At 39.2% G+C, this 25,000-nt stretch overlaps 1 protein-coding gene across 4 annotated transcripts in view; it reads left to right on the forward strand.

The window, feature by feature from the left end:
• Positions 1 to 25,000, forward strand: part of nup210 (nucleoporin 210) — a 53,694-nt gene that overhangs the window by 4,554 nt on the left and 24,140 nt on the right. The window contains exons 2-13 of one of the 4 annotated variants that reach the window (XM_061688772.1): positions 1 to 81; positions 2,828 to 2,959; positions 6,089 to 6,185; positions 6,341 to 6,491; positions 9,588 to 9,720; positions 9,809 to 9,967; positions 19,406 to 19,474; positions 19,559 to 19,665; positions 21,913 to 22,053; positions 22,174 to 22,311; positions 22,463 to 22,618; positions 24,483 to 24,681. The exon at positions 1 to 81 is cut by the window's left edge and continues 59 nt beyond it. In XM_061688772.1, coding sequence (XP_061544756.1) covers positions 1 to 81; positions 2,828 to 2,959; positions 6,089 to 6,185; positions 6,341 to 6,491; positions 9,588 to 9,720; positions 9,809 to 9,967; positions 19,406 to 19,474; positions 19,559 to 19,665; positions 21,913 to 22,053; positions 22,174 to 22,311; positions 22,463 to 22,618; positions 24,483 to 24,681 — 1,563 coding nt within the window. Of the gene's footprint in view, positions 82 to 2,827; positions 2,960 to 5,099; positions 5,185 to 6,088; positions 6,186 to 6,340; positions 6,492 to 9,587; positions 9,721 to 9,808; positions 9,968 to 19,405; positions 19,475 to 19,558; positions 19,666 to 21,912; positions 22,054 to 22,173; positions 22,312 to 22,462; positions 22,619 to 24,482; positions 24,682 to 25,000 lie in introns of those variants that run through there. The other 3 variants (XM_061688791.1, XM_061688782.1, XM_061688799.1) reach the window with 3 other exon arrangements.

The raw sequence follows: 25,000 nt of genomic DNA on the forward strand, positions 1-25,000 counted from the left end.
GCTGCTCCAGGAGAGCGGTCCTTCAAGCTCTTTCCACGCAGCCCTCCAGGTTGACCAGCATCATTCTGGCTGAAGATGTTGGTAAATATCATTGGAAATAGGGCTGCACATTATTGGAAAAAAATGACATTGCGATTTTCTTTAACCCTGCAATATACAGTAGGTATGGAAAGTATTCAGACCCCCTTAAATTTTTCACTCTGTTATATTGCACAGCCATAAGTATTCACAGCCTTTGTTCAGTTTTTACCGTATTTGCACGACCATAAGGCGCACTTAAAAGTCTTACATTTTCTCCAAAATGGATGGGGCGCCTTATAATGCGGCGCGTCTTATGTGCGCACCGAGTTCCAAAATCTGTAAATGTTGTTGTGTGACTTTGATGAGCGCTCCGCTTGACTGACTGGGAGCATTTCCTGCCGATACGCTGCTTATATAGAGGAAAGGTAGACGTGACTGAGGACAGCATGCTGACGTTAAAGGGGGAAGAGTGCGCGTGAAAGAGGACGCTAAAGGCACGCCCCCAGTAGGTATATAGTGCCGGTATGTGCATTGTGCAAAACAACATTGGTTTGGCTAAGGACCCCCGAAAATGGCACCTACGAAGAGACACGCTTACGAAGCACAGTTTAAACTGCAAGCTATCAGTTACGCGGAGGACCATGGGAATCGAGCAGCCGCGAGAGAATTCAAGATCAATGGAGGAAGTAGGAAAATGCCGGCATCATTGCTCCTACTTGCAAATCCCTCTACAGTTCTGTCAGGTTGGATGGTGAATGTTGGTGGACAGCCATTTTCAGGTCTCTCCAGAGATGCTCAATTAGGTTTAAGTGATCTTTGGGTTCTTCTTTACCTCTCTCACCAAGGCTCTTCTCCGCCGATTGCTCAGTTCGGCCAGACGGCCAGCTCTAGGAAGGGTTCTGGTCGTCTCAAACATCTTCCATTTCAGGATTATGGAGGCCACTGTGCTCTTAGGAACCTCAATTATTATTTTTAATTTGTATTTTTTACTGTCAATCTGGGGTGCTGTGTGGACTTTGAGGGAAAAAAAGTAACAAATGATTTTAGCAAATGGCTGCAATATAACAGAGTGAAGAATTTAAGGGGGTCTGAATACTTTCCGCGCCCACTGTATAATTTCTGCTAGTTCCTTTGTGGAGAAAATTTAAGCCTTTTAACTGCGCCTCATGGTCGTGAAAGTACGGGAAATACTGAACAAAGGGTGTGAATACTTATGGCTGTGCAATATAACGAAGTGAAAAATTTAAGGGGGTCTGAATACTTTCCGTACCCACTGTATATTGCTTTGTTGAAAATACTGGATAACATACACATAATGTGAAAACCAGCACACATTTCTCTTTTTCCCTCGAGAAAAAACATGCTCAGTGGAGCAAAAAAGTACATGCAGTCTACCTGTATTTAAATGCACTGTAGTATTAAGCAATAGTCCAGCCAGACATGAAGTTAAAATAATTTATTTTCCTGCCCAGTTATACTGTTTTCATTAGCACATTTCTCACACTATTAATTTGTTTTAATAAGTCAGTTTTTTTTTTACACCTGTTTTAACATATACATTAGTATTTCTATATTTGAGTGCATTAGTTTAAGCAAAACACATTCTTGTGTACACCTGAGGTTTGTAGCTTTATAATGCTGTGCCCCCCCCCCCCTTACGACATGCATTCGTTCGTCACATTCTGAAGAGAGAGTAAATGCTGGCGTGTAATTGTTTCTCGTGTCCTCATTAATAGTTCCCATACGAAAAAATAAGTATATAACACTCTGGGCTGCTCCGTGTGTGTGTTGTTTGATGGGTTATAATTTACTGTAACATAGGTGCTAATCTTATTGTCCAAACAGGTCCCTCTGATGTTCATTTTTTAATATTACAGTTGATTGACTGCATATCAAAACACCAACATTGCGATGTGATTATTGTGCACATGTACATTGCGAAGATGATTTTCAAACGATATATTGCGCAGCTCTAATAGGAATTTACAAATTAATTTTGCTGTACTCAGTGTAAACAAATCTACACAATCATCACATTATTCTTATATTGCACAACATTCACCCCATTCTTCCCTCTTTATCAGAATCAGAATCAGAATCATCTTTATTTGCCAAGTATGTCCAAAACACACAAGGAATTTGTCTCCGGTAGTTGGAGCCGCTCTAGTACAACAGACAGTCAATTTACAGAACACTTTGGAGACATAAAGACATTGACAAAAAACAATTGTGCAAAAAGATGCAGAGTCCTCTAGCACTTAGAGCAGTTCGAATGACTAATATTGGAATAGTCCGGTGCAATGACCATTGTGCAAAGGGCGTTGAGACTTCAAGGAGTGTATGCGGTTTAAAGTGACGAGTAGTGCGATCATCTGGGACAATGTTGGTTGGGCAAATGTTACAGATACTCCTCAATCAGTGTGAAAATGGAGCAGATGCTACTCTGGCATGAGTGGCCAGTATATGCAAATAGTGCAGCATGGCGAGACAACTACAGTGAGTGCATTACTGTGAAATTGTTTAAGTTGGGTTTTTTTTCCACCCAGAAGTGGTTTTATGCAGTTATGAAGCTTGATGGGCATTGTAAATAAAATAGCAAATGCGTACTGGTCCTCTCACATCTGTTTTAAAGGTCTTTTTCTAAAACATGCTTCTCTAGCTGTTGACCAAATCATACCTACACAACTACTGTATATACAGTACATGATTCAAGTACATTTCTATGCTGTTATCAGCTCAAACCCATTTGAGCTTTTTTAGTAGTTGTGCTTTGTATCTAAAGTGTGTTGCCCTCCTCTATTTACAGTAACAGGACAGGTACTGCGCTGTGATGCAATCGTCGACGTGATCTATGACGTTACCATTGTGTCCACCACCAGAGAGCTACATCTGGAGGATTCACCCCTTGCACTCGAAATTAATGCACTGGACTCTGAAGGTGCACATGATTTAAGCTTCTTCTCATTATAGCCTGCTGGAGCTTTGTTAAATACTCCCTTAACGGAGTTAGTTAGCACATCCAGACTGTTCTTGATGAATATACAAAACCCAATTTCAATGAAGTTGGGACGCTGTGTAAATCGTAAATAAAAACTAAAATAATGATTTTACCATATTTCTCAACCTATATTCAACTGAATACACTACAAAGACAAGATATTCAATGTTCAAACTGATTGAAAAAATTTTGTGTGTGCGCAAATATTCTCTCATTTTGAATTTGATGCCTGCAACACTTTCCAAAAAGCTGGGACTGGCAATGAAAGTTGAGGGATGCTCATAAACCTTCTGTTTGGAACATTCCACAGATGAACAGGTTGATTGGAAACAGGTCAGTGTCATGATTGGATATACAAGGAGCATCCCCTAAAGGCTCTGTTGTTCACAAGCAAGGATGGGAAGAGGTTCACCACTTTGTGAACAACTGCGTGAGCAAATAATCCAACAGTTTAAGAACGTTTCTCAATGCACAGTTGCAAGGAATTTAGGGATTTCATCATCTACGGTCCATAATATCAACAAAAGATTCAGAGAATCTGGAGAAATTTCTGCATGTAAGCAGCAAGGTCGAAAACCAACATTGAATGCCTTTGATCGCTCAGGTGCTGCTGCATTAAAAACTGACCTCATTATGTATAAAAACTGTTATCATTATATTGAATTTTGCCACGTGGGCTCAAGAACACTTCAGAAAACCATTGTCACTTAATACTGTTCGTCGCTACATCTACAAATGCAAGTTAAAACTCTACCATGCAAAGCCATATATCAACAACAACCAGAACAACAACCGGTTTCTCTGGTCCCGAGCTCATCTGAGATGGACTGATGCAAAGTGGAAAAGTGTACTTCTGACGAGTCCACATTTCAAATAGTTTTTGGGAGTCATTTATTTTGTGTCCTCTGGGCCAAAAAGGAAAAGGACCATCCGGATTGTTATCAGCGCAGAACTCTCTGTGATGGTATGGTGTGTTTGTTAGTGCCCATGACATGGGTAACTTGCACATCTGTGAGGCACTGTTCAATTTTGAAAGGTACATACAAGTTTTGGAGCATCATATGCTACCATCCAAGCAATGACCTTTTCAGGGACATCCATGCTTATCTCAGTAAGACAATCTCAAGCCACATTCTGCACGTGTTAGAACAGTGTGGTTTCTTAGTAAAAGAGTGTGAGTACTAGACTGGCCTTCCAGCAGTCCAGACCTGTCTCCCATTGAAAATTTGTCGTGCATTATTGAGCGCAAAATAAGACAACGGAGACCCCAGACTGCTGAGCAACCGAAGTTGTATATAAAACAAGAATGGAAAGGAATTCCACCTAGAAAGCTTCAACCATTCATGTCCTCAGTTCCCAAAAGCTTATTGAGTGTTGTTAAAAGGAAAGGTGATGTAGCACAGTGGTTTCCCAGCTGTTTTGGGAACGTGTTGCAGGCGTCAAATCTAAAATGAGAGAATTTTTGCAATTTAAAAAAAGGTTTTATCAGTTTGAACAGTAAATATCTTGTCTTTGTAGTGTATTCAATTAAATACAAGTTGAAAAGGATTTGCAAATCGTATTCTGTTTTTATTCACGTTTTACAAAACGTCCCAATTTTATTGGAATTGGATTTTGTAAGTATATAACATTTTCGTCCCTGAGTTCATAACACTCATCTATTGCTTTTTTGTTGCTATAAAGATGTATCAGAACAGTGTTGGATCTTGTCAAGCTGTACCTATGACCTGGTTTTGTCGGTTTTCGTCTCCTGGTTCCATTTAAGACAAGGTCACTTAACTAAATGAACTATGACTACAGTCTGATGGTTTCTTTTTAAAGTGAGCTCCGATTGAAATGACAAATACATTTAATTTTACAACTACTGACCACTACTACTGAAATACAGTGGTATATATTTATAATTTACTCCTATAATTTAAAAAAAAAAAAGATTTTTTAGACCATAATTTGATACACTATCGTCGCCATGTTTTAGCTTGCGCAAAGCATTCTGGGAATGATGACGTAGAATGGGTGTTGTAAGATTGTTACGTTGCTGCTCTCTGCGGCGCTAAGCAACCCACTTGCGACCAGCTTTTATCGTCAGCAAAAAGAGTTAAAAATGCCGTACTGCGCCGCTTTTGGATGCAATTTCCAATCAGGACGGAATGCAAAAAAAGGAGGTAAGCATTCCTAGCTTTCCCAGAGAGAGAAAGTTGAGGAAACGGTGGGAGGATGTGGTCGGAAGAGTTGAGGTGCCAAAAGATCCGCGGCTGTGTTCTCGACACTTCAGCCCAGATTCTTCCTTTTTATTCTTTCCTCACAAGGAGCCTAAACGGCCGCGTGTGACATGCGAAAGCTGAGCAAAAAGGCGTGAAAGACAGGAGGCGGTGGCCACATACCTTGATCAGCCCACCTCAGCAGTAGCTACAAATACACCACTGAATATGACCAACTTGAGTTTCTTCACACCAGTCATCTTCATCCTCATTTCTTGTGTCTTCACTGTCCTCATTTCCCTGATCACACTCCGGCTCGAACTGAAATGGCTGAACAGCGTTCATTGCTGCCAGGGGCTGCTACTGTGGCTCTTGCTAAAAACGGGTGTCGGGAACATCCCCATTTAACGTCACTACCCAGAATGCACTGCGACGAAAAAACATGGGTCGCCTATGTTGAAATTACAATTTGTAAAAATATTTAAATCTGGAAGTTATATCTAGATATAAGTTATATCTTATTGTTAGGTTACTCAAGTCGAAAGAGATCATGTATACCAAACGTCATTGAAAACGGAGTTCACTTTAAGGCTCTATGGTTTCATGTTTCGCTGACTTTGGCCTTTAGATTCATTATTTTAGGTAGACTGTTGAAGATTGTGGAGTATTCTGTAATCAAATGCCTGTTGGTTTTGTACCAGCTAATTCAGCTCCCAGGAGCTGTCCAATAACCATTATGCCCAGCGTGTTTTGATCCGAGTAGAAAATATGCAAATGTCCTAAATTCCAACTGTTACATTGCATCAGTCACTTGTTTGAGCATAAGGAAAAGTCAAGCATGACTCTTCTGCTTTTCCTTCTTTAACAGGAAATACCTTCAGCACCCTTGCAGGTCTGGTATTTGACTGGACTTTAGTGAAAGATGTGGATGTAAACGGATTCTCTGATTCTCATAATTCGTTACGGTTGGTATTCCTTTACGATCTACATTAAGAGCAGTAGAATTACAGTGATTACTGCATTACAAAGATGTAGAATGGGCTTGTATTTTATCCCATGCTCATTTGGTTGAAATGGAAAGGACTGCAGAATTAACATTGCTGTGTCTTGTCTCTCCAAGGTTTCTGAAGTTTTCTGAGTCCACATACACGCCTCCTGGATACATATCTGAAATGGAGCGTGTTGGCAAACAGGGCAATATAATTTTGGTGTCAGGTCTGAAAACCGGACATGCTAAAGTGAAGGCCAAAATCCAAGAATCACTGTATCACGTAAGATAGAAATAATTTTCCATCACAAAGTACAAATATTCAAATGTATTACCTGAGTGTTAGACAGCCGCCAGGATTTCGTGGTGTAAGATGAGGAGAAGAATTTAGATTGTGGCCTCTGTGTGACCGCAAACTTCCACTGATATAGGGATCTAAAAATAGCAAGATGGGATAATCATTCTTCACTACCTGAATTGTAATTTCAAGTTGATGGCTGCTATATGACAATCATAAATTAAGTTTACTTGAGTTAAAGACTTCCCTTTCCATCCATCCATTTTCCAAGCCGCTTATCCACACAAGGGTCGCGGGAGTGCTGGAGCCTATCCCAGCTATCGTTGGGCAGGAGGCGGGGTACACCCTGAACTGGTTGCCAGCCAATTGCAGGGCACACATAAACAAACAACCATTCACACTCACATTCACACGTAGGGGCAATTTAGAGACTTCAATTAACCTACCATGCATGTTTTTGGGATGTGGGGGGAAACCGGAGTACTCGGAGAAAACCCTTCCCTTTCCATAAGAATGGAAAAAGATGCCCTTAAAGCTGACAAAGTGAAAATAGACTTTGAAAATAGTGACATTTGTCAATTATGTTTTTGAAGTTTCAAATTAAGTACAGCTTGTTTTGATTTGGCTGCTTTAAAACCAATTGGTGGTAGTGATATTTTTCTATTATCAGCAGTAGAATAAAGGAGACTAACGCAAAAAATGTTTTTTCAAAATTTCAAGCCGTTCCGAGTTGTTTGGTGTTTGGCATTCTTCTGTCAAAATACACAAAGCATACATGCAAATCAGTCGCCTTTTCGGCGAAATTCGCTGTTTTGAACTCAAAATAGGCCATTTCCGTGAATCATACAGATCTGATGAGTTTTTTTTTTTAAAAGGGGGGGGCGATCGCTGTCGTCATAGACTGTTTCGTACTCCTTCAGCACTGGCAGCTAGATCCATTCTACACATCCACCATCCACACACAGATGTAATTGTGAATATTACTCCGCGGCGGACTAATATGCTGGCGCATCGGCCTGAGGTTCCGCCTGTGAGCTCGGGACTGTGTTTGGATAAATCACAGGAGTTGACGAGACCAGAAAAAACACTTCCGCCGCTTCGGCTGTTAAGAAATAACGGTACTTTTACTTCATTACAATGATCTAAATGTCGGTCGCTACTATTATTGATCAATTATTGCTTATTTAGCAACTATTTCGTGAGTGAGACTATTGATTTAGACTTCCACATTGGCGCTGTTTGTTCCAATCCAGTTTAAGCGCAAATGACGTTTAAGACTAGTTCACCAATCAAACGACACAAGAAAGTCACATCACCTCACACATAGTCTTCTACTGGGCATAGTTATTAAAACTAGATAAGCCAGCCCGGCTGATCGTCGTGCCTACGTGGTGGCATGTTGGGAAGGTCGTCATTACCATGAAGGCACAACTCAGAGATGCGCAACTCTTCATGTTTACATTTAGACGAACAAAAACAACTTTCATCTATGATAGTTTTTGTCTTGCACTGTCTGGCAAACGTGGATATTTCAGCTCACCTATAACTTGAGAAAACACTGTGCAGTAAATTGCAGATGTTTTGTTGTAGTTGACTGTGCATACACACACGCCCACACACACAGCAGCATCAGAATTTGCATTTTGTAATTTTTTTATTTTTTTTAATTGATGTTCATGCTGTGGTTAAAAAATCAGAAGTTACTCACTATTTACTCAGTACTTGTAGTTATTTCACAGTGTACTTTTTACTCTTACTCAGGTCATTTGTTGGAGGCCTACTTTTACTTGAGTCACATTATTGTCAAGTAACAGTATTCTTACTTGAGTACAATATTTGGCTACTCTAGCCACCTCTGCAGCGGACATCCTCTATTGCTACTCTTATGTATAAGCAACATTTTTGCTCATCGGATCAGCCAGTGTCGTATTTGTTGCACTGGCCTTTTGTATTTTCGCGTTGAGGTGCTACGGGTCGTGGCCCTGGTTGTGGTCCCAGTGGAACCTTGAAGCACACGTAATATCTGCGACAAGAGTTGATCCGCTAGTACATCTTGTATTAATTGGGAAACGCGCCTACATTTATCTGATTAGTTTACGCATGTTAAAGTTAAATGTATTAAGCGACGGAGCGATGTTAGGGATTATGTCACAACACAGAACGAACTAACTTCAAATTCAGAAATGGCCAATAAAAACAGAAAAATATTGTACTTAATATTTTCCTGGGGGAAGCATTTGGGATTAGCCTTTGAAGTTGGTAATCGTGAAAAATGAAGTGAAACAGACTGATTGTAGTAAATTATTTTCCAGAATGAGAGTGCTTAAAGAGGAGGATGCTATTCATGTGGCACAGCTGTAAGCATGCATCAGGTGCAGGTGGAGATGGGCCTGGCACAAGTTGGAAGCTAAAACAAAAAAGCAAAGAAATGAGGCAAATTTTATTTGAATCCTAAATTTGTACATCAACATGTACTTGAGTGGTATGAATAAATGTTTTTCTGTGTGAAGAATCTATTTTAATTTTGCCTTATTGTACTCTTCAGAGTCTTCCAGATTGCATAATTTGTTAAAATCAAAAACATTCTCTCCATTCTCTTCTCAGATGCCCTCTACAATTTTTTGTGTTTTTTTTGTCACCTTTTTCATGACTTTGGTGTTTTGCATGTCTGACAAAGGATAACGAATGACTACGCTTAACATCCACTTTTTACACTCTTGTTGAAATTGGCTTCAAAACTGCGACAAACAATGCAAGTGACTTGTAAACGACCCACACACCCCGCAATACAGGGAGCGCACAGAAAAGTTACATTGTAGCCTCACTTTATCTGTAAGTGTAGGGTGGTAATGGAGAACAAGTTGCTCACAAAACATTTTCTGAAGTGGGCAGATAAGTGAAGATTAAATTGGTTGTTTGATTTCACATTTGATGGGTGGCAGGCAGTCCAGAGACCCAACTATTTGTAAACAATGAACTAAAAAGGTCAACTTGACATGTCCCCAAACTCCCTTATGCTGATTGTTTTAAAATTGTTGCTCCTGAAGATGAAGCTTTGTTCCTATGATATCTGTGCTGCAGGGTGTGGATGCAGCTGAGGTGAAACTATTGATTTTAGAGAACATCTTACTGAGTCCTGCACATGACGTCTACCTGCTAGCTGGAACATCAATCCGATACCAAGTCCTGAAGATAAGACAGGGCTCAATAACTGGTAAGACTGTTGAGTGAAGCTTGCTGTTTGTTGAATGTCTGGGTACATTTGAGATAGTATGCCTATTTTTGCTTGGTGTTTTTTCAAGAGCTTTCAATGCCATGTGATCAATATGAGCTGCACCTTCAGAACAGCTTGGTCGACACAAATGGAAACCCAGACGTTGCCGTCGCACGTCTAGATCAAATATCCTCCACAGTTACTGCCATTCAACTGGGACACATCAATGTCGTGCTTGACCATAAAAGTATCCTTCTGAAATATTCTCATCTGCACTCTGTTGGAGGCTTAACAATGCACTAATGGGCTGTGCTGGACCATGACCCCTTCTGCTGCTGCTAATGAACAGTCTCACTTGTGTTATTGGGCTGCACTGATGAAGCTGTTTGGCTATCATGCTAGTAGGCCAAGTGAGCTGCTAGCAGAATAGTAGTAGTGTGTAGGAGGTTAGAAAATTAATTAGTTATTAAGCTGTTAAGCAAGAAGGTGTGGAGTGGAGGTGGGGGGGCATTGGGTGGTGGGGCACTTGCCTCTCTTCCCCTTGATGCCCAAAATACCCTTCTGTCAATGTGTTTTTGTTTTTGTTTGTTTGTTTGTTTTTTGGGGGTGTGTGTGTGCTTATGAGAGTGAAAGCCTGTCTTGGGCCTTTCAGCAATAAAATGTAATGTAACCTAGCTGAAAAAAAGGGTTAAGATAAAATTAATTAAGTTCTCAATAAAATTATGTATTTGCGTTGGCAAGTGTGTGAATGAGAGAGGAAAAGGGCTGTGGCTGGAGAAAGGAGCAGAGTCCGCGTGAATTTGGCCGTCAGGACCAGAGTTGGGTCTTTGGCCAGAGCAATTGAGACCACACATTTTGTCTAAAGGTTGTCTTCATGTTTCAATATCCTTTCCTTAACCAGGTAAAAGCTCATTGAGATATAAAATCTCTTTTTCAAAAGCCAAGATCCAGCAAAAATTATACAGGCAGCAAAAATTATACAGTGGGTGCGGAAAGTATTCAGACCCCCTTAAATTTTTCACTTTGTTATATTGCACCCATTTTCTAACATCCTTTAAATTCATATTTTTCCTCATTAATGTACACACAGCACCCCATATTGACAGAAAAAAAACAGAATTGTTGAAGTTTTTGCAGATTTAGTAGAAAAGAAAAAGTGAAATATCACACACCCATGAAGTATTCAGACCGTTTGCTCAGTATTTATTAGAAGCACCTTTTTGAGCTAATACAGCCCAGCTCAAAAAGGCGCTTCTAATAAATCTTTTTGGGAATGATGCAACAAGTTTTTCACAACCGGATTTGGGGCTCCTCTGCCGTTCCTCCTTGCAGATCCTCTCTAGTTCTGTCAGGTTGGATGGTGAATATTGGTGGACAGCCATTTTCAAGTCTCTCCAGAGATGCTCAATTGGGTTTAAGTCAGGGCTCTTGCTGGGCCATTCAAGAAAAGTCACAGAGTTTTCTTCGTTATTTTGGCTGTGTGCTTAGGGTCATTGTTTTGTTGGAAGGTGAACCTTCGGCCCAGTCTGAGCTCCTGAGCAGTCTTGAAAAGGTTTCCGTCCAGAATATCCCATACTTGGCCGCATTCATCTTTCCTTCAATTGCAACCAGTCATCCTGTCCCTGCAGCTGAAAACACCCCACAGCATGATGCTGCCACCAGCATGCTTCACTGTTGGGAATGTATTGGACAGGTGATGAGCAGTGCCTGGTTTTCTCCAAACATACTGCTTAGAATGAATGCCAAAAAGTTCTATCTTGGTCTCATCAGAGCAGAGAATCTTATTTCTCACCATCTTGGTGTCCTTAAGGTGTTTTTTTTTTTTTTCTTTTTTTTTTTATATAAATCAAACTCCATGCGGGCTTTCATGTGTCTTGCACTGAGGATAGGCTTCCGTCGGGCCACTCTGCCATAAAGCCACGATTGGTGGAGGGCTGCAGTGATGGATGACTTTTTAGAACTTTCTCCCATCTCCCGACTGCATCTCTGGAGCTCAGCCACAGTGATTTTGGGGTTCTTCTTTACCTCTCTCACCAAGGCTCTTCTCCTCCGATTGCTCAGTTTGGCCGGACGGCCAGCACCAGGAAGGTCATCCCAAACATCTTCCATTTAAGGATTATGGCGGTCACTGTGCTCTTAGGAACCTTAATTGCAGCAGAATTTTTTTTATAACCTTGGCCAGATCTGTGCCTTGCCACAATTCTGTCTTTGAGCTCTTCAGGCAGTTCCTTTGACCTCATGCTTCTCATTTGCTCTTACATACACTGTGAGCTGTCAGGTCTTATATAGACGGGTGTGTGGCTTTCCTAATCAAGTCCAATCAGTATAATCAAAAACAGCTGCACTCCAATGGAGGTGTAGAACCATCTCAAGGATGATCAGAATAAATGGACAGCACCCTAGTTAAATATGAGTGTCACAGTAAAGGGTATGAATACTTATGGCAGTGTGATATTTCAATTTTTCTTTTTTAATAAATCTGCAAAAACTTCAACAATTCTGCTTTTTTTCCCCTGTCAATTTGGGGTGCTCTGTGTAGATTAATGAGGGAGAAAATGGACTTAAATTATTTTAGCAAATGGCTGAACTATAACACGAGTGAAAAATTAAAGGGGGTCTGAATACTTTCCGTACCCACTGTACATAACAACATTCAGAATCATCTTCATTTTGCCAAGTATGTCAAAAACACACAAGGAATTTGTCTCTGGTAGTTGGAGCCGCTCTAGTACGACAACAGACAGTCAATTGACAGACAATACTTCGTAGAGTAAATAAAAAAACAAACAAAAAAAATAACAGTGACATCAAAATGTGTGGCATCCGATTTAAAAACGGTGACAAAGCACAAATGCTTTCGCGTACGTACATGTGATTTTTATTTTTTTTTCATTCAAGTTTGGGAGGCTTTAGGACATTTTTTGAGCCTCTTTAGTGGGTTAATGACGAACGAATGTTCCTGTGAACAAGAGTTTTTTTCCAGCAACAAGCAGTAGCAGACAAAACAGGTCAATTAAAAAAACAACAACAACAAAAAAGCAGGCTTTTATTTGATCATTTGTTCGACTCAGAGGGGCCAGTTTTTATATTGAGTGCTCCTAACCCTCTTCTCCTCGGAAAACCACTTACCCGTAATTTCGCGTGTATAATGCACACCCATGTATAATACGCACCCCCAAAGTTGACCCCAAAATTCTGGAAAACCCTTCTACCTGTGTATAATGCATTTTTACAATGCGTGATTTTGCTTCTACCCATATGATCAAAACATGATTATCTGTATTTTATTCATTTTTTTTCAAATAATTATGTTGAAGTTCAGCACTATTTGAACACGTAATACTTTTTTATTGCTCTTATTTTGAAATTCACAGCCCTACTTTTATTTAGTAAAAGAGAAAACACACAGTTGTGGTCATATGTTTGATTACCCAGGCAGAATTTGTAAGATGGGTACAATTCTTTCAAGAAAACAAGGGCCAGGAGAAACACATTTAGTTTTTTTTTTTTTTTTAAATGTCATAGCCACTAAGTGGCGCTGGCATATTAGAATGAAAATGTACACCTTTCTCATAACCTCTAGGTAGCGGTGGCATATTGAAATGAACGTGTACCGCCTTTTCATAACCTCTAGACAGCGGCAAACATAAAATGAGAAATACTTTTTCATTTCCCCTTACACCTATGTATAATGCGCACCATTGATTTTTGAATTTTGGGGGGGGGGGGTGATGCGCATTATACACGAGAAATTACAGTAAGTATTTAACACGTCACGTAACATGTGTTTTTAGGGTGATGTGCAGTGCCATTTCTCCTCCAAACATGCTGTGCATTATGCATCCAAAAAGTTAAATTTTGCTCTCTTCAGACCAGACTATATTCTCACAGTATTTACAGTGGGGGGAAAAAAGTATTTAGTCAGCTACCAATTGTGCAAGTTCTCCCACTCAAAGAGAGAGGCCTGTAATTTTCCTCAGAGGTATACCTCACCTATGAAAGGCATTTTAAATAATTTATTAGCAAATTATGGTGGAAAATAAGTATTTGGTCAATAACAAAAGTTAATCTCAATACTTCGTTATATACCCTTTGTTGGCAATGACATAGGTCAAATGTCTTCTGTAAGTCTTCACAAGGTTTTCACAAACTGTTGCTGGTATTTTGACCCAATCCTCCATGCAGATCTCGAGAGCATTGATTTTTTTGGGGCTATTGCTGTGCAACACAGACTTTCAAGTCCCTCCCAAAATTTTCCAAGGGGTTGAGATCCACTCTAGGACCTTGAAATGCTTCTTACGAAGCAACTCCTTCGTTGCCCGAGCTGTGTGTTTGGGATCATTGCCATGCTGAAAGACCCATCTACATTTATTTTTCAATGCTCTTGCTGATAGGCGGTTTTCACTCAAAATCTCACAGTACATGGCCCCATTCATCTTTCCTTTACACGGACGGATCAGTCTTCCTGGTCCCTTTGCAGAAAAACAGCTCCAAAGCATGATGTTTCCACCCCAATGCTTCACAGTAGGTATGGTGTTCTTTGGCTGCAACTCAGCATTCTTTCTCCTCCTAACACAACAAGTCGATTTTTTTACTGAAAAGTTCTATTTTGGTTTCATCTGACCATATGACTTTCTCCCAATCCTCTTCTGGATCATCCAAATGCTCTCAAGCAAACTTAAGACGGGCCTGGACACGTCTGGCACTGCAGGATTTGAGTTCCTGGCGGCATAGTGTTACTGATGGTATCCTTTGTTACTTTGGTCCCAGCTCTCTGCAGGTCATTCACTAGGTCCCCCCCGTGTGGTTCTGGGATTTTTGCCCACCGTTCATGTGATCATTTTGAGCCCACTGGGTGAGATCTCGCATGGAGCCTCAGATTGAGGGAGATTCAGGGATCTTGTATGTCTTCCATTTTCTAATAATTGCTCCCACAGTTGATTTCCTCACACCAAGCTACTTACCTATTGCAGTTTCAGTCAGTCAGGGCTACAATTTTCTTCTGGTGTCCTTTGACAGCTCTTTGGTCTTGGCCATAGTGAAGTTTGGAGTGTGACTGTTTGAGGTTGTGGACAGGTATCGTTTATACTGATGAGTTCAAATAGGTGCCATTAATACAGGTAACGTATGGAGGACAGAGGAGCCTCTTAAAGAAGTTACAGGTCTGTGAGAGCCAGAAATTTTGCTTGTTTGTAGGTGACCAAATACTTATTTTCCACCATAATTTGCTAATAAAGTATTTAAAAATCAAGCAATGTGTTTTCCTGTTTTTTTTTTTATTTATTTTTTTTTTTTTCCCCCCCTCTATTTTTTCTCTCAAAGGTGAGGTTACCTATGGTGAAATTTACAGGCCTCTCATCTTTTTTTAGTGGGAGAACACAATTGGTGGCTGACTAAATAAGTTTTTGCCCCAGTGTATAACAATGATTGACATGGCGCCACAGCGTAATCTCTCTCTCTCGCTCTCTCTTTTTCTTTTTTTTAATCGCACAAGTTGAAAAAAAGACCAATTTGGTTGCAGTCTTGAGCCCTGTGTTGTACCGCTGAAACAACGGACTGTGAAGAGTGTCGTTCTTAATGGATTACAAACAGTGGGAGGAAAAAGACTGAACCCTTTGGAATTTCTTACATTTATGCATAAATTGGTCATAAAATGTCGTAGAATCTTTCTTTATCTAAATCACATGAATAAACAGTCTGCTTCAACTAATACCACTCAATTAGATTTTTTTTACATTTTTAAAGACCATAAAATAAATATTCACAGGACGGGGAAGAAAAAGTGAACCCTTGGATTTAACTGGTTGGACCTCCTTTGTCAGCAATAACCTTAACCAAACGTTTCTTGAAGTTACAAATCAGATGTGCACAAGTATCAGGATGACTTTTGTACCATTCCTCTTTACAAAACTGTTGAACTTCAACAAGATTCAAGGAATGTCTTGTGTGAATAGCTCTTTTAAGGTCATGTCACAGCATTTCAATTCGGTTGAGGTCAGGACTTTAATTGGGCCACTCCAGAACAGAAAGTTTACTTCTGTATTTTGGATCATTGTACTGCTGTAAAACCCATCCTCTTTTGAGCTTCAACTGTTGTACAGATGGCCGCAAGTTCTTCTGCAAAATGTGTATGAATTAATTTTTCTATTGATTACAACAAGCTGTCCAGGTCCTGAGGATATAGAGCACGCTCGTACCATGGTGCTCCCTCCACCATGCTTCACAGCTGGGATAAAGTTTTGCTATTGGTGTGCTGTGCCATTTTTCCTGACATGGCATTGTGTCTTCCCTCCATACAATTCAACTTTGATCTGTCCAAAGAATATTTTGCCAATCGTGCTGCGGAACATCCAAGTGCTCTTAAGCAAGCTTCAAATATGTCTCAATTTGTCTAATGGTGGACTGATGAACGTCAAGACTTTTAGAGATAGTTTTGTTTATATTTTCCAGCTATTGTAAGTCAACAATTCTTAATCGCAGGTCCTCTGTGAGCTCTTTTGAGGGAGGCATGGTACACATCAGGCAATGCTTCTCGATGAAAAAATTCTCAACCGGTGTGTGTTTTCTAATAGCCAGAGCAGCTTTCAGCCTCACCTCCATTCTTGCTAATTGATTGGATTCCTGGTGGCTCACACCTGACTCTGATTAGCTCTTGGAGCATCTGTAGGCAAGAAGTTTGTTTTTCCTCCCTGTCCTGTGAATGTTTAATTTTATTTAAAAAATATATGAAAATATGATTGTTTATACGGTATTAGTTTAAGCATTCTTGTGATCTTGATCAAGATCAGACCACATTTTATGACCAATTTAGTAAGCAGAAATGTAAGATATTCCAAAGGGGTCACATACTTTTTCCTCCCATTGTAAATTCCTTGTCTCTGTAAGCTACCTTGTTTGCATTGTTTGCTAGTTCTTATGTATTAGCACTGAAGTAATTTACATTAAGTCAGCTATCGTTGTGTTGTGATCAATAAATAAATAATGTTAAAATGGAGACAATTCAGGCTTAATATTGAACTTCTGTGTAAAGTCATTTTATTAAATAGGGAACAATGGTAACGTTTTAATATGAAATTCATAATCTCTCAACATCCATTACTTATTATAAAATGCAGTATTCTTTTAAATTAATTTTGTTTATTGTGAAGAACTTTTATGACAAAGAATGTGATTGACCGGATTGGTGAAATACTTTTTTTCTTTTTTGGGGGGGGGGAAGCATTTTACTGGCAATATAAGGTGATACAGTGAAGAAATGCTCTGCTGCGGATGGGGAAAGTGAGGTGTACATTATTCTTTTTCAATTGTGTTTCACTGAAAAGAAAAGAAAAAAGCTCCAGAGATCCACCAACAGCTATCCAGAGCCCCAGACATGATATGGCATTTTTTTTCTTTCAATTGTGGCTACAATATAAATATACAATGCATACAAAATGCTAGATTGTGGCTGAAAATACAAATTTGTGGCCACACAATAGGTGTCATGCCTACACAAAATACTGCTTTATGGATTTAATATAATTCCAACATTTGATATCTGGGTAAGCAAATGGCGCGCACCTTTGCTAGAAACTGCAGTACCGTAATTTCTCGTGTATAATGCGCACCCCCCCCCCCCCCCCCCCCGAAAATTGTCAAAAGTCAATAGTGCACATTATACATGGGTATAGGGGCAAATGGAAAAACTTTCACGTTTTTATAAATGTATGCCGCCATCTAGTGGTTGTGAAAAAGCTGTACACTTTCATTCCAAAATGTCACTGCCACCTAGTGATTATAAAAAAGGTGTAGCCTACACTTTCATTCCAATATGACAGGGGTATGTATGACTGCATATATGTTCATTTGTGCTGATAAGTTTACATACCCTGGCAGAATTTGTTAAAAATTGTTTTGTTTTATTTATTTTTTTAAACATGACTGATGACTGAACAACAACTGTCATTAATTTCTTTATGGTTATGTTTAATGATAATGCTTTTCTGAAATGCTTGACCGTTTAATTTGAATCCCATTAAAATAAAATTAAATGTTTCGCCTGGTCCTTCATGTTTTCTTTAAAGAATTGTACCCATCTTACAAATTCTGCCTGGGTAATCAAACATATGAGCACAACTGTGTGTTTTCTAATTTACTAAATAAAAGTAGGGCCGTGAATTTCAAAATAAGAGCAAGTAAATTTAAAAAAGGATTAAGTGTTTAAACCAAGTGCTTAACTTCAGAATAATTCTTTGGGGGAAAAAAACTAACAAAATACAGATAATACTTCTTGTTTTGATCATATGGGTAGAAGCAAAATCAACTGCATTATACAACCCCAATTCCAATGAAGTTGGGACGTTGTGTTAAACATAAAATAAAAACAGAATACAATGATTTGCAAATCATGTTCGACCTATATTTAATTGAATACACTACAAAAACAAGATATTTAATGTTCAAACTGATAAACGTTATTGTTTTTAGCAAATAATCATTAACTTAGAATTTTATGGCTGCAAATGTTCAAAAAAAGCTGGGACAGGGTCATGTTTCCCTAAAATCCCTAAATTCCTTGCAATTGTACATTGAGGAACATTGTCCTTAAACTGTTCCACTATTTTCTCACGCACTTCACAAAGAGGTGAACCCCGCCCCATCTTTGCTTGTGAATGACTGAGCAATTCAGGGAAGCTCCTTTTATACCCAATCATGGCACCCACCTGTTCCGAATTAGTCTGTTCATCTGTGGGATGTTCCAAACAGGTGTTTGATGACCATTCCTCAATTTTCTCAGTCTTTTTTGGCTACCTGTCCCAGCTTTTTTGGAACGTGTTGCAGCCATAAAATTCTCAAGTTCATGATTATTTGCTAAAAACAATAAAGTTTATCAATTTGAACATTAAATATATTGTCTTTGTAGTGTATTCAATTAAATATACGTTGAATATACGTATTCTGTTTTTATTTATTTGTTTAACACAACAAGTTTGTATTTATGTTTAACACAACGTCCCAACTTCATTGGAATTGGGGTTGTATATGGGTAGAAGGGTTTTCCTGAGTTTTGAGGTCAATTTAGGGGGTGCGTATTATACACGAGAAATTACGATACCCAATGTCCTTAAAGTATGTCTTTTCTTAGTCTGTTTTTGTCAATAACCTGTGATTCCAATTTTTTAGAATTTGTTATTCCCAGTCTAAAAGAAAATGTAATCATACTTCTGTTACCATGTCCACTGTCTTTAGCCCCTACCTCCACCTTATCTAGGAAAGGAGCTCTTGATTTGCTTACCCAACTGTCCACTACGGAGCCACAGGTACTTATGGGCCACAAATTAGTATTTCATTCACACGTTATACCAAGTTCGTGTTCACAAATTATTATTTCGTGGGCACAAATGAGCATTTTGTGCACACGTTATATCTAATGTATATTCTGGCCAAAATTTATTTTTCCCTGTCATGTCTCGGGCTCTGTAAACGTCTCCTGTTGAGTCAGCAGCGGGAAAACACACAATTCATTTCAGCTATATAAAAAGTACTTAGTGTAGTGAGTTATATAAAATAATGCTTGTTTGTGTAAGGAGTTTCAAACTCTTCTTCCATTGCCCCTTTTAGGTTTGAGCCCCTGCCTCTCCAAAGGTCTCTGAATACCCCTGCTGTACAGTGTCTGGTTTAATTTTCCTTACAAGTATTTTTTTAGGTCTTCGTATGCAAGGAGTGTTTCGCCTCCCCAACAGCACTCTGTATGTGGTGGAACCTGGCTACCTAGGTTAGTTCAGCCACTCCCGTTTACTTTTTCTAAATGGAAAAGGGAATGTGAGAAGAGTCTTTTTCAAACTTGTATTTGGTTTAGGTTTTAAAATTCATCCCGGAGACAGTTGGGTTCTGGAAACGGGCAGAGACTATGATATCCTGATTGAAGTATTTGATAAATCTGGCAACAAACTCTACCTGTCTGATGTAAGTAAACCTCAGTAGAATCATGATCTTCATCATACAAGTATATATGAATTCCTCAGAAATGTGAAATAATCCATCCATTTTCCGAACCGCAAGATATACAGCATATTCTATACTGTGTACACGTGAGCGTATTTAACACCTGTCGATGAAAATGTCACAATAAAATGAATCCTGGTATTGGAGTATGTGCAGCAAGTCTAACTATGTGATTGGCAAATTAGTTTCCAGTTAACCTAATGCGCCATTCCAACAGTGGGCATATGAACAAACAGAAAAACTTGACCCATCAACTGCCAGAAAACATTGTAAGGTTGCATGGTGAATGTTGGTGGACAGCCATTTTCAGGTCTCTCCAGAGATGCGCAAATGGGTTTAAGTCAGGGCTCTTCATTATTTTAGCTGTGGGTGTAGGGTCATTGTCTTGTTGGAAGGTGAACCTTTGACCCAGTCTGAGGTCCTGAGCACTCTGGAGAAGGTTTTCGTCCAGGATATCCCTGTACTTGGCCGCATTCATCTTTCCTTTAATTGCAACCAGTCGTCTTGTCCCTGCAGCTGAAAAACAGCCCCTACAGCATGATGCTGCCACCACCATGCTTCACTGTTGGGACTTTGGGACTGTATTGGACAGGTGATGAGCAGTGCCTGGTTTTCTAAACACATACCGCTTAGAATTAAGGCCAAAAAGTTATATCTTGGTCTCATCAGACCAGAGAATCTTATTTCTCACCATCTTGGAGTCCTTCAGTTTTTTGTTTTTTTAGCAAACTCCATGCTGGCTTTCATGTGTCTTGCACTGAGGAGAGGCTTCCCGCGGGCCACTCTGCCATAAAGCCCCGACTGGTGGAGGGCTGCATTGATAGTTGACCTTCTAGAACTTTCTCCCATCTTCCGCTCAGCCACAGTGATCTTTGGGTTCTTCTTTGTCTCTCTCACCAAGGCTCTTCTCCGCCGATTGCTCAGTTTGGCTGGACGGCCAGCTCTAGGAAGGGTTCTGGTCATCCCAAACATCTTCCAGTTAAGGATTATGGAGGCCACTGTGCTCTTACGAACCTTAAGTGCAGCAGAAATTTTTTTTGTAACCTTTGCCAGATCTGTGGCTTGCCACAATTCTGTCTCTGAGCTCCTCAGACAGTTCCTTTGACCTCATGATTCTCATTTGCTCTTACATGCACTGTGAGCTGTAGGGTCTCATATAGACAGGTGTGTGGCTTTCCTAATCAAGTCCAATCAGTATAATCCAACACAGCTGGACTCCAATGAAGATGTAGAACCATCTCAAAGATGATCAGAAGAAATGGACAGCACCCGAGTTAAATATGCGTGTCACAGCAAAGGGTCTGAACACTTATGGCTGTGTGATATTTCAGTTTTTCTTATTTAATCTGCAAAAATTTCAACAATTCCGTTTTTTTTTCTGTCAATATGGGGTGCTGTGTGTACGTTAATGAGGGGGGGTGGGGGGGGGGGAATAACTTAAATGATTTTAGCAAATGGCTGTAATATAAAAAAGAGTTACAACTTTAAGGGGGTCTGAATACTTTCCGTACCCACTATACATTTTAATATCTTATTTATGAATAATAATTTTAAAAAGGCAATTATAAAAACTGACTTAACCGTTATTTTTGTGAGTGCTATATATATATATATATATATATATATATATATATTAATAAAGTAACTAGTGAGGAAATATAAAAACATTTTGACTAAAAAAACTAAATGAAATATAAAAATACATTATTATGGGGAATGTTAAAATTTTAAGGCCTCAAATGCAAGCTTATGAAACCTGTCATGCAAGCTGATGAACTCTTCTCCTCTTGAACACAACCGGGAACGTCTCGTCCCTCCCGAGGCGCCTGGGGCGACCTAAAAGCGGACAGGAAACATTTAAATAACAAATGGGAACTAATGAATTGGAATTGAATACTAAGTAATTATGAAGTATAAATGAGAGGAGTTAAAGAAAATTGTAATATCTTTTGTTCATAGAATGTATTTCTCGTTTTATGAAAATGAACAATTTGGATTGTAAGCCATGGCAGTAATCTACCCATCTCAGTTTGCAAACCGCCATTAAACAACAAAGAAGAAGAAGCTATATGACATGTTATGACGGTTGATTTGGTCATTTGGTCATCACTTTCTGTTGCTGGTCAGAGCTTTACTGTGCCCATCTTTCATCCAATGCTGCTTAAAGCCGATCTGATGATGTTACTTTTCTCCCTCTTTTTTTGGCAGAATATGCATATTGACTGTGTTTTTCCTCTGGAATACTTTAAAATGTTGCACTCTTCGCTGAACGGATCTTATCATGGTGTCAAAGCGATCAAAGACGGCCTTAGTGTCTTTGATGCTACATTAAGAGCTGTTGAGGATCAAGTAAGTTTGGTTTATAATTGTTCACATTTTAACTAAAAAATGACAAGTATTAACCTTTTGTTCATCCCTAAAAATTCAAGAGAGCTTGATCATTTCCTGTGTCCTCTGTTCTCTTTTTAGAAGGGTGGGGTCCACCCACTCGCCAACCCAGTCCACAATGAACAGGATGTTGAAATCTATAACCCTATAATTCTTAGTCCCAGTATTCTCACGTTCCCTTGGCAACCCAAGGTCGGCGCTTATCAGTACACAATTAAGGTATCATTCATTAGTATGAGGAAGACGATGACAGAGTTGCTAGCAAAACTGTTTTTGGCAATTACCTCTCATACTGTTCCATTTATATTCAATGTCGCTGAAAGGTGTCACTCTTATGTACCTAACTGTTTTTCCTCAATGCTTTGGCTAGGCAACAGGCGGCAGTGGAAATTTCAGCTGGTCTTCCTCCAACACAGGTGTTGCGACAGTGACTGTCAAAGGGGTGATGACGACAGTCAGTGACATGGGTGTCAGCATAGTTTATGCTCATGATATGCGCAACCCACTCCACTTTGGAGAGATGAAGGTATGGTGACTCTCCCAGTGCCTTTGATATTTTTCATCACATTTAATTCTGAATTGAGACTTTATAATGTAGTCTTTAAATACAGTAATGACTATAAAGCTGTTATGCATGTCAGTTGGTGATTACCCTTTTCAAGGAGGGGGGTATTTTTTTCTGCCTGCAGTTATTTACTGATCCAGTGAAGAAGGTTGGAATTTTCACCACATACAGGTCATAGGTGTTCAACCTTAGCAGAACTCTGCTCTCTACAAAGTGCTGTTGTTGTTTTTGTACGAGCATAACTTTTTTTCTTTCTCTACTAAGAAAAGCAGTGGAGCTGGTGTCCTGTATACAATGCTTTTATAATAAACTACTGCTTTTATAATAAACTACAGCACAACAATAATTCAACAATATTACGAAGCATGCATGTTATTTATATATATATATATATATATATAGAGAGAGAGAGAGAGAGAGAGAGAAATATTGCAGTGGTAATCACATGCTTCCTCCACTGAGGCTAAAATTTAAACTGCACCTTTCATGTTAGCATTTTCCAATTTTGTTACCGCCAGCTCTCCTATATTGAAGAGCCAGCACACTATAAACCCTGGTGTTAATCTGATAACCCTATTGATACTTGATTATTCGCTGCTCAATTCACCTTGGTATTATGCCAATTAAACAGGTGTAAATTCATTGCAAATATACAATGCATATAAATACATACTCTTGGTCAGATCTGGATGAAATTTAGTTTGACATGATAGAGAATGATGCTGTGTTTATTTTGGAAATTTTGCTCAAGTCACTTGATTTAGTTAACAGTTTGGCAGGGATATTACTCAGAGATAACATACAAAGTAAATCTTTTTAAAGAATAAAATGACAGCCAGCCCTAGGAAGGGTTCTGGTCATCCCAAGTGTCTTCCATTTAAGGATTATGGAGGCCACTGTGATATTAGGAACCTTAAGTGCAGCAGAATTTTTTTTTGTAACCTTTGCCAGATCTGTGGCTTGCTACAATTCTGTCTCTGAGCTCCTCAGACAGTTCCTTTGACCTCATGATTCTCATTTGCTCTGACATGCACTGTGAGCTGTAAGGTCTCATATAGACAGGTGTGTGGCTTTCCTAATCAAGTCCTAAAATAAAAATAAAAATTAAAATAAGTAACTACATATTTTGTCTTTGTAGTGTATTCAATTGAATGTAGGTAGAAAAGGATTTGCAAATCATGTTATGTTTGACACAAACTCCCAACTTCATTGGAATTGGGGTTTGTAAATAGGAAAATATATCTTTAGAAATCAGCTCTTCCTTCTTCCTCGTTACTAAGAGTATTGCATTTGTTAATACACACACATTATAGAGTGCGGTTTATAATGTCGGGCTGTATGTGATAAGTGTTAAATGTTTTTAGTACTAAGCAACACAAATTGAGCCTTTAAAAATCCAATCATAATCTAAAAATTAAAATGAGAATCAGCTTGGTTCCTGAAGTAATGGCTTTTTAATTACAAGTGAGAAGGGTTTATATGAATGCAAATTTATATTGTTTCATTTCATTCAGTATTGAAAGCAAAACTACACTTTTGAGAGCTGATATCCAATTTTAGCAGTGTACAAACCTTTTGCATTTGGAGCTGCAGCAATTTAACTTTTACCTAATTTATTAACCACAAATGTATAATACAGTATAGTATTTTTTTTAAAGCTATTTAATATTTTTTTTTACTTAAAAAGGCCATATAACTATTTTCCATTTCCATTCTTTTGGCTGTCAAAGTTGTTACTACGATTACTTAAGTTACTTTGGAGCTTTATAAACTGAATTGTGTGTACACTCTCATTCCCAACTTTGATACTGATGATTTCCTATAGGTATACGTCGTTGAACCTGTGGCAATGGACTTTGCTCCCTGCCAAGTGGAGGCCCGAGTGGGCATGACTCTAGAGCTACCGCTCAGTATATTAGGCCTCCTGGAGGAAAAGGGGACGGAGCGTGTTGTGTTGAGTGACTGCTCCCACTTTGACCTCCAGGTTGACGAAGAAAGACAAGGCGTCTTTCAGCAGCTTGAAGGCGAGTCTGCAGATGCATTGTGACGTGTAACAGCTGCTTCACCGTTATAAGATAAATTCCTCCTCTTTTTGCCAGTTGCTTCTTCTCACAGGAGAACTGCCAAGTGAAGGTCACTAACTAATGGATGCTCGTTCATGGAGTCATTTGTTGATCATCCTGTTTAGTACAATTTGTCTGTGCAAGGTATAACTTCACAAGTTGTCCATCTGGACCAGATGGGGTCATTTAGGTATATCATGTGTTTGAGGGTCAAAGTGCAGATTATTGTGCTTTGTAGTGTCCTTGAGCGAAGCTGCCTTATTTGTCTGTTTTTTTATTT

This window comes from Phycodurus eques, chromosome 1 (genome assembly GCF_024500275.1).
Source record: "Phycodurus eques isolate BA_2022a chromosome 1, UOR_Pequ_1.1, whole genome shotgun sequence".
Classification (NCBI taxonomy): Eukaryota; Metazoa; Chordata; class Actinopteri; order Syngnathiformes; family Syngnathidae; genus Phycodurus; species Phycodurus eques.